This window comes from Oryctolagus cuniculus, chromosome 4 (genome assembly GCF_051225735.1).
Source record: "Oryctolagus cuniculus isolate XC-2025 breed Fujian yellow rabbit chromosome 4, ASM5122573v1, whole genome shotgun sequence".
NCBI lineage: Eukaryota > Metazoa > Chordata > Mammalia > Lagomorpha > Leporidae > Oryctolagus > Oryctolagus cuniculus.
The window spans coordinates 78,205,401-78,219,006 of NC_142870.1; the positions used below are offsets into that span (position 1 = coordinate 78,205,401).

General features: G+C 46.5%; 1 protein-coding gene across 1 annotated transcript in view; it reads left to right on the forward strand.

Annotated features, from left to right (window-relative positions):
* Positions 1–1,532: 1,532 nt before the first annotated feature.
* Positions 1,533–13,606, forward strand: part of CD86 (CD86 molecule) — a gene marked incomplete at its 5' end in the record, with an annotated part of 30,558 nt that continues 18,484 nt past the window's right edge. The window contains 1 exon segment of the mRNA NM_001082208.1: positions 1,533–1,582. Within this exon segment, the coding sequence (NP_001075677.1) occupies positions 1,533–1,582 (50 nt within the window).

Consider the following 13,606-nt stretch of genomic DNA (forward strand, 5'->3'; position numbering starts at 1 on the left):
GCATAAAATAACTGCAAGCAGAAGCAAGAAATTGGTTAACAGGTAGCAAGGACCATTCGTTATGTTTATGCAGAAAACTAGGTTTGGGGGAGAGACTGCATTCCACAATTTACCACTTTTACCTGTTAAATTTTGTGTGCCAGTAGGATGTATTTTAAAAATATACTTTCAAATAGAAGGGTTATGGTCTGGAAGGGAAGAAACTCTTTTAGTCCAATGCCCCGTGCTGTGGGAGCAGAGAGGAAGGAAAAGAATGGCCTCTAGACAACCTCAGATCCCCCCCACCCCCGACCTGTCCCAGGAAAGGGATTTCCGCTATTGGATAAAGCACAGTTGTGCATCTTCTCCTGAGCCTTGGTTTGTTTCTATCAATGAACCTGGGAATTAGTAGATAGGTTTGGGGATTAATCCATTGGTTAGGCTTTTCCTTTTCACATTGGCTGTTAAAAAACTAGAAGCCAAACTTGTGCCCTGTCCAAAGCAAGGTAAGCATCTAGCACTGACCTTGTGCTTGGTTCTATTTTATATTCCTGTGTTTGATTTTCATTCTTTCTTTTTTTCCCACCTGTTTCTAGGTTGGTTGTCTTTCCTTATGTTGTGCTTCCCTGTACGCCAGCCTATAGAATTTTTGGTCTAAGTTGGGTTAAGAAGAAGGGTAAAGGAAGAGAAAAAAGGGAGATGAGGAAGTTGAGGACAGAGGTTACAAAGCCATGCATGTCATTTTCTGTGACTCCCTTGTGTGGATTAAGTGCTGTGGTTTTCCAAGTGGACCAACAGCATTGTCCTCCCCTGTGAGTTTGCTGGCCATAAAAATTAATGCACTTCACCCCAACCTCATAATCAGACAGTCTGTGGATGAGGGCCAGGAGGCTGCTTCACATGATCTCCCAGGTTTTTATGCACAGGAAAATGTAAAACCAACAGGGAAACCAAAGAAAGGCTGATTTCTAAACATAAATACTGTCCATGTGTCCCACCACACCTAGAGTATTGATCAGAATAGCTCATGCTACTGCAATAAACAACCCCCAAATGTCTTTAGCATAACACCATAAAAGTTGCTTTTTGGCTCATGTCACTGTCCACTGTGAATCAGTGACTTGGTGGTGAGGGGTGGGGTGCTGTTTTACTCACTTACTCAGCAAATCAGCTCGCCTCCGTTGTGAGCCCTTTTCATCTTGTGAGCCCTTGGACTTTCCCTCTGCACCCCCTGCATCTGAAGAAGCAGAAGGGAAAGCAGAGGGAGGGGGCTTCAGCGTCCATGTCTGGAAGCAACACACATCTTTCTCGCTCTCAATCCATTGATCAGAACCTGGTCACGTGGCTGCCGAACTGTAGGGGAGGCTGGGAAACATAGCCTCTTTGTGGCGCTGAGAGGAGAAGCAGATGGTTTCAGTGAGCACATAGCTTTGTCTCTGCCACACCCAGGCACCCGAGTGACTCCTGAACTCCATTTCTAGGTCACATTTTGGTGGATGTTGGTTTTCAGTTTCATTTTCTAATCAAGCTTTATCTTTTCTTTGTAACTCTAGCACAATGGGACTGAGTGTCACGGTCTTTGTGATGGCCCTCCTGCTCTCTGGTAAGAATCTTTGCACTTTATCAAATCCTAGATCCTTTTACTGTCTCCTGATGGGTCTGCCCACCACCAGCCAGACCTGAGACCTGGCAGGTTTCACTCCCCTTTGACTCTGCGCTGCACACTGTAATAAACCAAAGAGCTCCTGCAGAAGAGAGAAGCGTCAGGCCTGAGAGGCAGGCCCAGCTGGCATGCAGCCCATGACACTGCCCTTGTCCTCTGCTGCCTGCTCACCCCCAGCAGATTGGATGCCCAGAGCAGGGGCAGGCTGGCCTGCCTGGGGAGCGGGGGAGGCTGTTTCGCCAGGGGACTGTGAAGTGATCCTTTTGCTCCACATGCACTCCCTCTGGTCTCCTCTGTTCCACATCTGTCATCATCAGGTTCTTGGAAAACAGCTAATGGGCTTCTCAAAGTCTCTTTCTGTTAAAGTGCACCGATTTCCACATGTTTGGCCTTCCTTTTCCTGTCTCCCTTGCGCATCACCCAGTGCCCATGGGCCACCGTTGTCACCATGTACCGATTTCTGGCAGCTGTGTGCCTTAGGCTAACTGCCTCAAGCAATTTACTGTGAAATTAATGAAGCGGAAACTTTAGGCTTCCCCACTCACCTTTTCCACATCCCCAAGGCCTCAGGAGGGTCCCCAGCAGTGTGGTCACATCTTATACTTGGGTAACTGGGGTAAGCTATATTAACCACAGTAAGTTAAGACCACTGTAACTTGTCCTGCCATCACATTCTCTTCCTGCCAGATGCTATCATAGTGGCCATATGCATTTTGTATTTGGGTTCTGAAATCATTTATACATTCATTCATTCATTCATTTGAGAGTAAGAGGGATAGAGAGAGACAGAGAGAGAACCTATTTGATGGTTCACTCCCCAGATGCCTGCAACAGGTGGGTCTGGACTAGAGCTGAGAATTTAATCAAGGTCAGCCTCATAGGTGGCAGGGACCAGTTGCCTGAGCCATTATTGCTGCCTCTCAGGTTCTGCATTAGCAAGAAGCTGTATTCAGGAACCACAGGTGGGGACCTGGGCACTCAGATGGGAGAATGCAGGTTTCTTAACCGGCACCTTTTTCTCTTTAAGATTTATTTATTTATTTGAAAGGTAGAATGTCAGTAGATAGGGAGAGAGAGAGAGAGGTCTTCCATCACTCCCCAGATGGCCACAACAGCCAAGGCTGGGCCAGGTCAAAGCCAGGAGCCAGGAACTCCATCTGGGTCTCCTATGTGGGAGGCAGATTCCCAAGTACTTGAACCATCTTCTTTTGCTTTCCCAGGCACATTAGCAGGGATCTGGATTGGAAGCAAATGAGCCAGAATTGGCATTCTGATATGGGACGCTGGGGTCTCAGGCAGCCCAACCCACTGCACCACAAGGCTGGCCCCTTAACCAGCAACTTAACCACTAGGCTAAAACATCTGCCCCTTCAATCTTGCCTTAATGATATCCCCAACAAAACATTTAAAAGAATCAGTCCTCTGAAAACTCAAGACATTCCCTGTTTCTTGCTCCTCTCTGTTTCAGTTTCTCTCTGTGTAAACTGGGCTTGGCTCAGGTCCTTGCCATGTATCCCATGCCTTTCAGTTTGTCCTGGCCCACTCCTTCCTGTTGCTCCTTCTCAGTGGCCCCAAGAGGGAAGCCATTCCAGTTATGGTTTGAGACAGGCAAGGAAGTGACCTGAGCCTGCAGTTTGGCTACAACACCACTCAGGCCACTCCTGACAAACAGGCCCAGCCATGAGGTCACCTCCTTCAGATTGCCATACACCATGCCCTTGGCCATGATCGCCTTACCTGCTATGGGGAATGAGGAATTGGGGTACTAGGCAGAGATACTCCCTTACATCTATGCTGGCGGGAATAGATCTTTTGTGATTTGTGTTTTGCTTAGCACCATGGATCTTTCTGAGCTCATGGGTGTGAAGTCTGTAGATATACTAAGTGATCATTCACTAGCTTAGCTAATAACAGTAGCTTCCAACTCCCAGGGCCAGTGACCTGCTACCGAGGCTGCTGGGGAGGTGGAAGGTATGTGTGTGTGTGTTTGTGTGTAAGAATAAGAGAGAGTGAGGCGAGAAAGGGCATAAGATCCTTTCCTCATCCCACTTCTTGATTTACTTATTTGACACACATATGTATACACAATCTCACTTGCTTTGCGTCCAGTACTGTCCCAAGCATTTTATAAATAGCAATTCATTTAAGCATAACAATGATTTTCTTTCTTGTGTCTTGTTATTAGTCCCTACTTTAAGGTGTGGACACTAAAGCCCAGGGAAGATACATAATTTACCCAAGATCAACTTAGCTTCTAAGTTGAGAGCTTGGGTTCACACCTGCCAGTGTAGATTCTGCGTCTCTTCATTGGATCATGGCATTATGTGGCATCTCTGTGCTCTTGCTTGTGAACCATCCATAGTGATAAGATTTATTCCTTCAGGACAGCTTTAGTGGAAAATGTTGCTTCTGTTCTTCCACCTTTCTTGTAACTGTCACCTCGGCTGTCCCTAAGGCTTGGGCCCCGGCCTTCTCACCTCAGTGACCAGCCCAGCTCTTATGACATGAAAGAGAAGGAAGAAAACTGCTCTGGCAATAAAATTTTCAAAAAGGTTGGCCAGAGATACCACTTCCCACTCCCCACCCCGCAAAACCTTCTGACTGTTCTACACGCTGGAAGTGAGAAAGTAAAGCCAAGAAACTCTATCAAAACCAAGTCTGGGTGTCACTTTTGCCCTGTCCTTGCCTTTGAAACTACTTTTTAGCCTTGAAAAAAATGATCTGCATTGAAACCTTAAAAATAACTCTTGCAAAAGGCAACTGTTTAAGCTTTGTAGTAGCCAGAGAATAAGTGATTATATTTCTGGCAGTGCAAATTTAAAGGGGGATAGGAAAACAGTGACACCCAAAGAGAACATGACATTGCCAATACCTCACCCACTACCAAAAACAACAGCAAAAAGAGATCCCATTCTTTAATAAAGAATGGAAAAAATCTGTTGGAATTGTATCTTTCTATTCAGGACACATATCTGCTTATTGGGCTGGTGAACAGTGAGTGACCCGGCAATGGGGGCAGGCATCCAAAGAGAGAAAGGAGATGCAATTGGCCCAGATAATCCACAGCCAAACCACAGGGCTGAATAATTCATTTGGCAGCAGAAGTAAAACAGTCGGGTGAAATAATTGTGTCCCCAACACTCCCCCGCCACCCCACCGCATTATCCATTGTGTCTCCCTTTGTCAGGGAAATGAGGCACCACAGTGGACACCCAGGCTCTTCAAGCTAAAACTGGATGAGCAAGTAGGACTGAAAGGAGGCTAGAGGAGGCGCTCTGGCTTTGAAGACAGAGGTTATGATTTGAACTTGGCATTTGCCAAGCTGGGGGACGTCTAAGTGCCGTTGTCAGCTCTGTAGCACTTTTAGGCTGTAGCCAGAGTGGTTTGAAGAGAAGAAGTAGGTCCCACATCAGGAGGAATTCTTTCCAGTCCAACTCTTGACCATTGTTCTTTTTCTCTCTGAGGGTTTCTGGGCCCCACGGCTTCTCATTTCCTCTTGAATAACTCCTTTGGTTCAATTCATGTATCCAGAATAGTAGCCTGAAGTCTTTCTTCATTTTAAAATTTATGTAAAATTGGCTCAAACTTTCATGCTATATCCTGTGGAAAAGTCCACTTTTTATTTTTTAAAGATTTATTTAGTTGAAAGGCAGAGTTGGGGTGGAGGGAGTGGGAAAGCTCCATCTTCCATCTACTCATTCACTCCCCAAAGGCCCACCACAACTGTACCAGGCTGAAGCCAGGAGCCTGGAGCTTCATCCAGGTCTCCCACATGAGGAGCAGGGGCCCAAGCCCGTGGGCCATCTTCTATTGCCTTCTCAACCTTCTGATCCAGCTTCCTGCTAATGCGCATCCTGGGAGGCATTAGCTGATGGGTGCAAGGACTTAGGCACCTGCCACCCACATGGGAGACCTAGATTTTTATTTCTGGCTCCTGGATGCAGCTTGGTCCAGCCCCAGTAGTTGCCGGCATTTGGGGAATGAACCAACAGATGGAGGACTCTTGCTCTCGCTCTGTAGCTCTGCCTTTAAAACAATAAAATAAATAACAATTCAAGAAAACCCAGACTTGTAGCCCTTCCTTTGTAGCCAAAATTTCGCCTCTAGATCTGTTCCACATTTCCAGGCTATAAGGCCAGGTTCTAGGACCTCAAAATATACCTTCTAAAACCACTTATTTATGGTTTTCAATTTCACTCTTTCTTTCCTTCTCTCCAGACAGGTAGATGTCTTTATTAAAAATATTCAACTCTTCCAACTATTTAAAGGTCACTTTTCTGATCTTTATTATAAAGGAACAAGTAGAAGAGTAAAAATGGCTATATAAAATTGTGATCACAATATATATGCAAATCTCTGAATATGTTTATTGAGTATGGTTCCTACATACTTCCTTAAGTTTTTAAACTTAAAAGTTGCATTTTTATACTTTGAAACTATAATAATCCTTTGAGTTTAAATACTGTAATTTGTTTCCTTCTTCTTATTGTGCATCATTCATTTATATATATTGGCCCTTTGTCTTTGTCTTATGATTACTGAGGGGCTTCCAGTTTAATGGTCTTTGTTTTGTAAGGACTCTTTCTTCATTCCTTAAAGAATGAAGAGTCAGGGTGGACATTTGGCCCAGCAGTCAAGACAATGGTTAGGATGCCTGTGTCCCATACTGGAGTACCTGGGTTTGAGCCCTGACTCCAGTTCCTGAACCCAATTTCAATGCTGATGTGGATCCTGGAAGACAGCAGTATTGGCTCAAGTATGTGGATTCCTGGCACCCACATGGGAAACTTTGGATTGAGTTTCTGGCTCCCGGCTTCAGCCCTAGCCCAGGCCCAGCCCAGCCCCAGCCTGTGGGCATTTGGGAATCTCTGTCTGTATCTCTGTCTCTGTCTCCATCTCTGGCTCTGGCTCTGGCTCCCTCTGCCTCTCAAGTTCATAAATAAATAAAAATTTAAAAGATTAAAATAATCAATTTGATTCTTCTTTATAAATATGAAAAATGATATTTTATGTTGAGTAGTTTATCTTGCTAAGTATTTAAAATGCACTTTTGATCTGAGGAGTCATGTCTTTCTTCAGTTTTGGAGACTCGCAACTTCTCTTTCTTCAAATATTGATTTTATCTACCATTTCTTCCATTCTCTTCTGAAAAATATGAGAGCTTCTCAGCCTCTTACAATTCATCTTTCTTTCTGTAACTGTGTTTAACCTAGACTTTATTCTACCTATTTGCTTTTTTTCACCTTAATCTATATTTTTAATTTCTAAATTGACCAACACATTCACAAACTTACTGTTTTGTTTCATTTCCTCTATTTTTATGTTTCATAGTCTTTTGTACTTTGTACTATTACTTCTTTTTGAGGATCCTAAGGATACTTATTTTTAAACCTCCTTTTCAGAGTAAATTAATTCATAAATTATTGATTTTATGTTTCTAGACATTGTGACCTATCAGTATTAAAGATGAGAAAAAATAAATTAAAAGCTAGAAATAATCTCTTAGAAAATTTTTAATTGACACATGAAAAATTTGTACACATTTGTGATGTTTCAATACATGTACACATTGTATAAAGTTCAAATCGGCATAAGCATATATGTCTAGTCAAATATCGACCTGTTTGTAGTAAAAAACATCCAGTGTCCTTTACTCCAGCTTTTTTGAAATATACGGTATATTAGCATTGTCTATAGTCCACCTGCTGTGCAGTAGAACAGTAGAACTTGTTTGTCCTTGGGGTAGGCGTCAGCCTCCGCAGTTAAAGCACCATTCGGAACACCTGCAGCCCATGTTGGAGTCCCTGGTTTGAGTCTGGTTCCTGTCCTCCCAATTCCAGGTCCTGCTGATATACACTGTGGGAGGCAGCAGGTGATGATTGGAGTCCTTGGGTCCCTGCCATGCACATGGGAAGCCTGTATTGCATTTCAGGCTCCTGGCCCAGCCCCAGATGTTTCAAGCATTTGGGGAGTGAAGTAGAGGACGGAAGACCTGTCTCTCTGTCTCTGTATCTTTGCCTTTCAATTAAAATGGAGGCGGGAGGGGAGAAAAGGACTTTTTTCTTGTGTCTAGCTCTTAGTACTCATTGACCAAATGTTCTCCATCCCTCCTTCCTCTACTCTCTCCAGCCTTGGTGAGCACTAGTCTACTCTCCACTTCCGTGAGATGAGCTCTAAAAATGTGTGACTCTTGGTGAATGTTTACACTGGGCCAGTGTTAACTCAAATAAAAGCTTTAATATCACCACATTTAATCCTCGCAACAACAATGTGCTGCAGATACCATTATTGTTCCTATTGTTTGCAAAAGGAAATTGAGATACAGAGGAATTAAGTAATTTGCCCACAGTGGCAACCAGATAGTCAGTGGTGGAGCTGAGACTGAATGCATGATGTCCAAAGTGCACACTGCTGACTTGTTCGAATGTATCGTGATTCATAAAGCCGTTTAACTTATTTCTAGTGTGGTGTGCCCATGAACGATGGGACAACATGCACATGCAATTTGATGTACATGTATCTTTCTATAGAATGAATTCCTAGAAATTGAATTTCTAAGTCAAGCTTTAAACCTATATTAATGTTATTACATCTTACCAATTGTCCTCCAAAAAGTTTGTACCAATTTAGAATTTCACCAGCAATGCGTAAGAGACCCATTTCCCCATCCTCTCACAGGCACCAGGTAACTCCAGTATTTTGTTAGTATCTGCTAATCAGACCGTCCAAAAGATGGCCTCCCTTCGGGATTTAAATTAAATCTCCTTGATTATCATTGAGATTCTGTCATTCATTTCTTCAATAAGTATTTACAGAGTGGCTTCATATTTATGAGGGACAGTTGAAGGTACCCAACATGGCACAGCTGAGAAAAAAGCTAAAACCCTGTTGTCACAATGCCGATTGTAATGCGAGACGCCAGGTGCTTGGCTGAGCCGGGGAACATGCAGCCGAAGGGTGAGGTGTCAGGTAGCTGATAACGGCCACAAGACGAGAGTGAGAGTTAAGCTTTTAATTTCTTCTTGCGTGCCGTAAACAGGAGGCTAACAAGGGAGGAAGGGCCACCTTCCTCGGTTCCTGTGCCTCCGTGGAAGGGCACACCCGTCAGGGGCCGGGGAATCCGCGCAGACACGTGGCCCGGCCCTCTGTTGAGGAAGCCAAGAACACAAGGCTCTGGCAGCTTTATGGACGCAAGAAGAAGGGGACCCAAAGCAGGGGAAGACTAGGAGAGGAAGATGAGGGAGCAGGAGGGCTGGCAGTGGGAAAGGCCTAGCTACTGAGTCGGAGTGCGGAAAGCCTCTTCCAGGTTGCCCCTGCTCCCCACCGAGAGGACGCGTAGGGCCTGGCACCCGCAGACGACCTCTGCCCTAGGCCCAGGAGGAAGAGCGCTAGGAGTGAAAGTGCCTGGGCTAGGAATGCAAATGTGTGAAACAGCATGACTGGCTGGGGTGACACCGTGACTGCAGCCCCCTCCAGAGACTGCCCACAGCGGCTGCGCGCCAGGCCTGCGCGGGGGAGGCAGCTTCCCCCATGAGGCCTTTGTAATTGCCAACCGCCAGGCCTGAAAAAAGTCCCATGCAGGTTTTTACCCAGGAGCTAAGCTCCCCGAGACGGGAGGACAGCACTCAAACAGCCCGTATCACGTCAGGGCACTGTAACAGGTGGATGGTGAAAAGCGAGGCAGCAGCATGGCCGCAGCGCGGACTATGCTGCCTTCGGTAGGACGGCCAGAAACGTCTCCCTGGGAGGACGCTTTGTGTGAGGAGCCTACGTGGGGTGGATGGAACGGCCCTCTTCTGGACAGAGGGGCGAGACGCAAAGAAGGCTCGAGATAGAGAGCGTCTGGCCTTTTGGAAGAATTTGCAAGCAGTGGGGGAAGGGGTCTGCAGAGGAGCAGGGCCCAGATGGTGTGAGGCCTGCAGGGCTGTTGGGGGTGGGGCATCGGCTGTCGGCTGTCGTTCTCAGGGCAGTGGGAGTCATCGCGGCCTTTGGCACAGGAGAAATACGGGACCAGAGATAAACTTGGGAAGGATCTTTTTGGCTTGAGGGACTAGACTTGGGGGAGGGGGGCAAGGATGGAGGAAGATGCATCAGTTAGGAGACAACCGCAGGATCCGATCAAGAAGTGATGTCCTGGCCTAGGATCGTATCTGTAGACACACTGAGAAGCGTTCCGATTCACAATGAATGAGGAGAGGGCGGCAAATTCCTGGGGTGGTGATGGTAGCAGGAATGAAAGGAAAAGAGCAGAGGTGGGCATCTCAAGGTGAGGACGCTTCAAACTGAGACTGTTTGGGGGTTGTCATGGTAACAGCAGCGTCTGGGCTTTGATCCAGAAAGGAGATAGCTGGGGGAGAGAAGATGACAAAGAGAGGCCTCCGTGTGCATGAGGATGTGGAATGGCAAGCCAGGGCTCAGACCTTCAGTGAGGAAGGGGGCACCCAGAGGATGATGGGTAACAATGACAGCAAGGGGTGGAGGTGGGACGGTCTACAGTGTTTGCTTCATGGGGCTGGATTTCCAAGCACTTAATCATGTGTTCTGCATATGACATTATGCCGCATAGTTCAGCACATCATTTTTCATGCAACAGTTACGTTCTACATTTCACTAAATATGTACAGCAATTATGATCTATACTATGTAAATATATATGATTATATACATTTGGACACTTCAAAGCCTTCATGGTAATGTGCAATTAAAAGAGAAGTTTATTTTGATGCAAAGAAGTTTTTCCTGTTTTTAAAGATTCATTTATTTATTTGAGAGGCAGAGTGACAGAGAAAGGGGAAGTGGCAGAGAATGATCTTCCATCCACAGGTTCACTCTCCAAATAGCTTCAGCAGCCAGGAACTCCATCCAGGTCTCCCACATGGGTGGGGGTACTTGGGCCATCCCAGGCACGTTAGCAAGAAACCAGATTGGAAGCAGAATAGCCAGCACCTAAACCAGCACTCTGATATGGATGCTGACATTGTAGTTGGTGGCTTAACCTGCTGTGCCACAACAGTGACCCCTGCAAAAGAAATCTTGAAATTCATTCAAGAAATTTTTTCACAATACTTATTTCCACGAACTTTTTGAAGACTCCTTATATAATATATTTGTCTATATAATAGAATGCATATGAGCATGAATGAAACCAAAGTTAGTCCTAACAGAAAGAGCAATAGCTATGAGAACTTCTAGAACCATCCCTCCCCCCTAATAGAGACTCTCTCTGGTAGCCTAAAAGATAAAAGTGCCCATGGTCTCTGGATCCATACAAAATTCTTTTTGTCTGATTGGCCCTTCTTTTTGCTTCAAATGGAGTCCTCGCCCTTCTCTTAACATTCTCAGCTGTGGCTGTAAGTAGTTCCAGCCCTTGGCTGCTGCACCTGGGTATTCCCCCACGGATGACTCAGAGGACTGCAGATGGCAGTGGGTGGGGAAGCATTCACTGAGGTAGTGGAGAAGACTGGAGGGGAGGAAGACAGCACCTGTCACTGTCCAGATGCAGGCCTCCAGTAGGCAGGTGGATAGGGGGATCCAGAGCCCTAGCGAAAGTATGGGGGCAGTGGAAGCCGCTGTGACTTAATCGCGGCTAGTCAGCAGTTGAATCCATGGGCCAAAGACAACAGGAGAGGATATGGGGAGTAAGAAGACCAAGGACAGGCATTTGAGGTCATCAGCATTTAAGGGAGTGATCAGAAGTGTCTGGCCAGGAAGTCGGACACAGGGAAAGAACAGAAGAACGTTTCAGGATGGAGAGATGCCAACAGCATTAGATGTGACTGAGCGGTCCAGTGAGCTGAGGTCTGACCGGAGTGCTGGGCTTTGCAGCGGTGGGACGTCCCTGACAGCCCTCTGGCGGGACAGTTTTGGTGGAGAAGTGGGGGTGGGCAGTGGGAGGGAGGGCAACATCAGTTGCTGACTCCTTTAGGGAGTTTGACTGTAAAGGAAAGAGAAAGTTAAAGTGATGATAGGGGGTGGGTGTGCAGTGACTGCTGTGAGGAGAGGGCGAGGTCGGGGAGGGTGTGAGCAGGGCGAGTAGCAGAAAGGCCAGGGGAAGTGAGAGGACACTGCCCAGTGGGAATGTCATCAGTCTGTCTGCACAACCGAACGCTTTCCTCAGGAGTGCTCAGCCGCTCAGTTCTAGGAAAAGATGTGAGGGTACATCAAAAGTTCATGGAAGATGAAATTGAAAGAGAAGTTAATTTTGGCAGAAAAAAATTTTGATATTTCAGAAATGTCATAGACAGTGTATATTATGGAAAAACTGCATGAATTTAGAAATCTTTGCACCCAAATAAGCTTATCTTTTTATTTAATTTTCCATGAACTTTTTGAAGTATCCTCATACATAGATTGAAAGTAGAATGTCCCCAGGATGAATTCTAGAGACACAGGGGCACACTGATTGAAGCTCCTGGCAAGGAATTATTAAAAAGACATGCTGTTTCTGTGTTGTTCAATATGATAGCCACACTATGTGACCATTTACATTTCAATTAATTAAAAATTAAATAAGATAAAAATTACATTTCTTTGTCACTTTAGCCATATATCAGATGCTCACTAGCCACCTTGACTGGTGACTGGTTCAGCAAAGACATAGAACATTTCCAGCGTCACAGAGTTCATTGGCGACCACTACACTATAGGGTCGCTCAAGTTGAGGTCTTGATCAAGTTGAAGAACAGCTGTCGATGCAATAAGCAAGAGCAAAATCTGGAGGGATGGGAGGTTGTGGACAGGGATGAGTGTACTGAGATTGAAACTCTGGGAACTGAGGTGTTCAGGCGACACAGTGGAGGGTTATGTCACTGGAGGGAGGCAGCTGAAGTGGTCCGTGGACGAAAACCCCTGGGGCTGAAGACGTCAAAGAACTCGGAGGCAAGGCGGCTGAAGGACTCACTTGCGATGAACTCACCCAAACTGATGCTAAGAATTGGTTAGAAAGAAGACCTTGTGTTGAATGCCAGAATCCTCAGGGAGCCAGGGGGTAGAGAGCACTGATTAGCAGTCGAGAATAATAGGAGAGGGGATACTTCCTGAGGGAAGAGTGCTGCTCAGGATCTCTGGGTTGGGCCAGAGTTCAGTAAAGAGCGACCTTGGGGGGGAGCACTGAATGGAGACGCTGGGGCCTAGGGGAGTGTACTGCAGTGGGGTGAGGCTGCCAGAGGGCCTAGTGACGCTTTGGAGGAAGCCTAGTAGCGGCAGGACATCCCCGAGCACAGATGAGTGTGGTCACGTGAAGAAGAGGTAGATGATCCTTGCATAGATGAGCTATGCATTTGGGGTGGTGGCCCAGAAACACTGAAGTCCTCATGAGATCAGAGGCCTCACAAGGCCAGGTGTGTCGCAGGACTCTCGCGTGCTTAACCCCTGAGGTCATCGTACAATGGTGACTACTAGACTGAGACCAACTCTCTTACCCACGTGCTGGGCAGGGGAGAGATTCTCCATGCTTCCCCATCACTGAGGTCTCAGGGAGACTGCGTGTTAGGTGCACTAACGTCTGGGGAAGTGACAGGAGGAGAGAAGGTACCTGGGGAAAACAGGTCTTGCGCTAAATCTTCCCCCACATAGTCAGAGAGGGTAATTAGCTGGATCTCCCCTGCCTGCCCTGAGTGATATCATGAAAGCCAGTGGTGGGGGAGGCGCTCCCGAGTGTAAGTTGTGAAATACTCTCAGTTCCACTCAGAATGGACTTCAGAGTGATTTCCACCCCGCCGGGGGTGGGGGGATGGGGAGTTGGGGGAGGGCTTTGGGGAAGGATAGTTGGAAACACATTTTCCTGTCATTTTCTCTGATCCACGCTGCGGATAGAGCAAAGCAGCTTCTCAAACTGGAAGTGCTGGTTCCATGGGCCTCGGCTGGGGCAGATTCTGCATTCCCGGCCAGCCCCTCACGCAGCCCAGGCCGCTGGCCCGCACAGCACACTTTGGGTTGTAGGTGAGGAGGGGAGCAGTTAGAGGG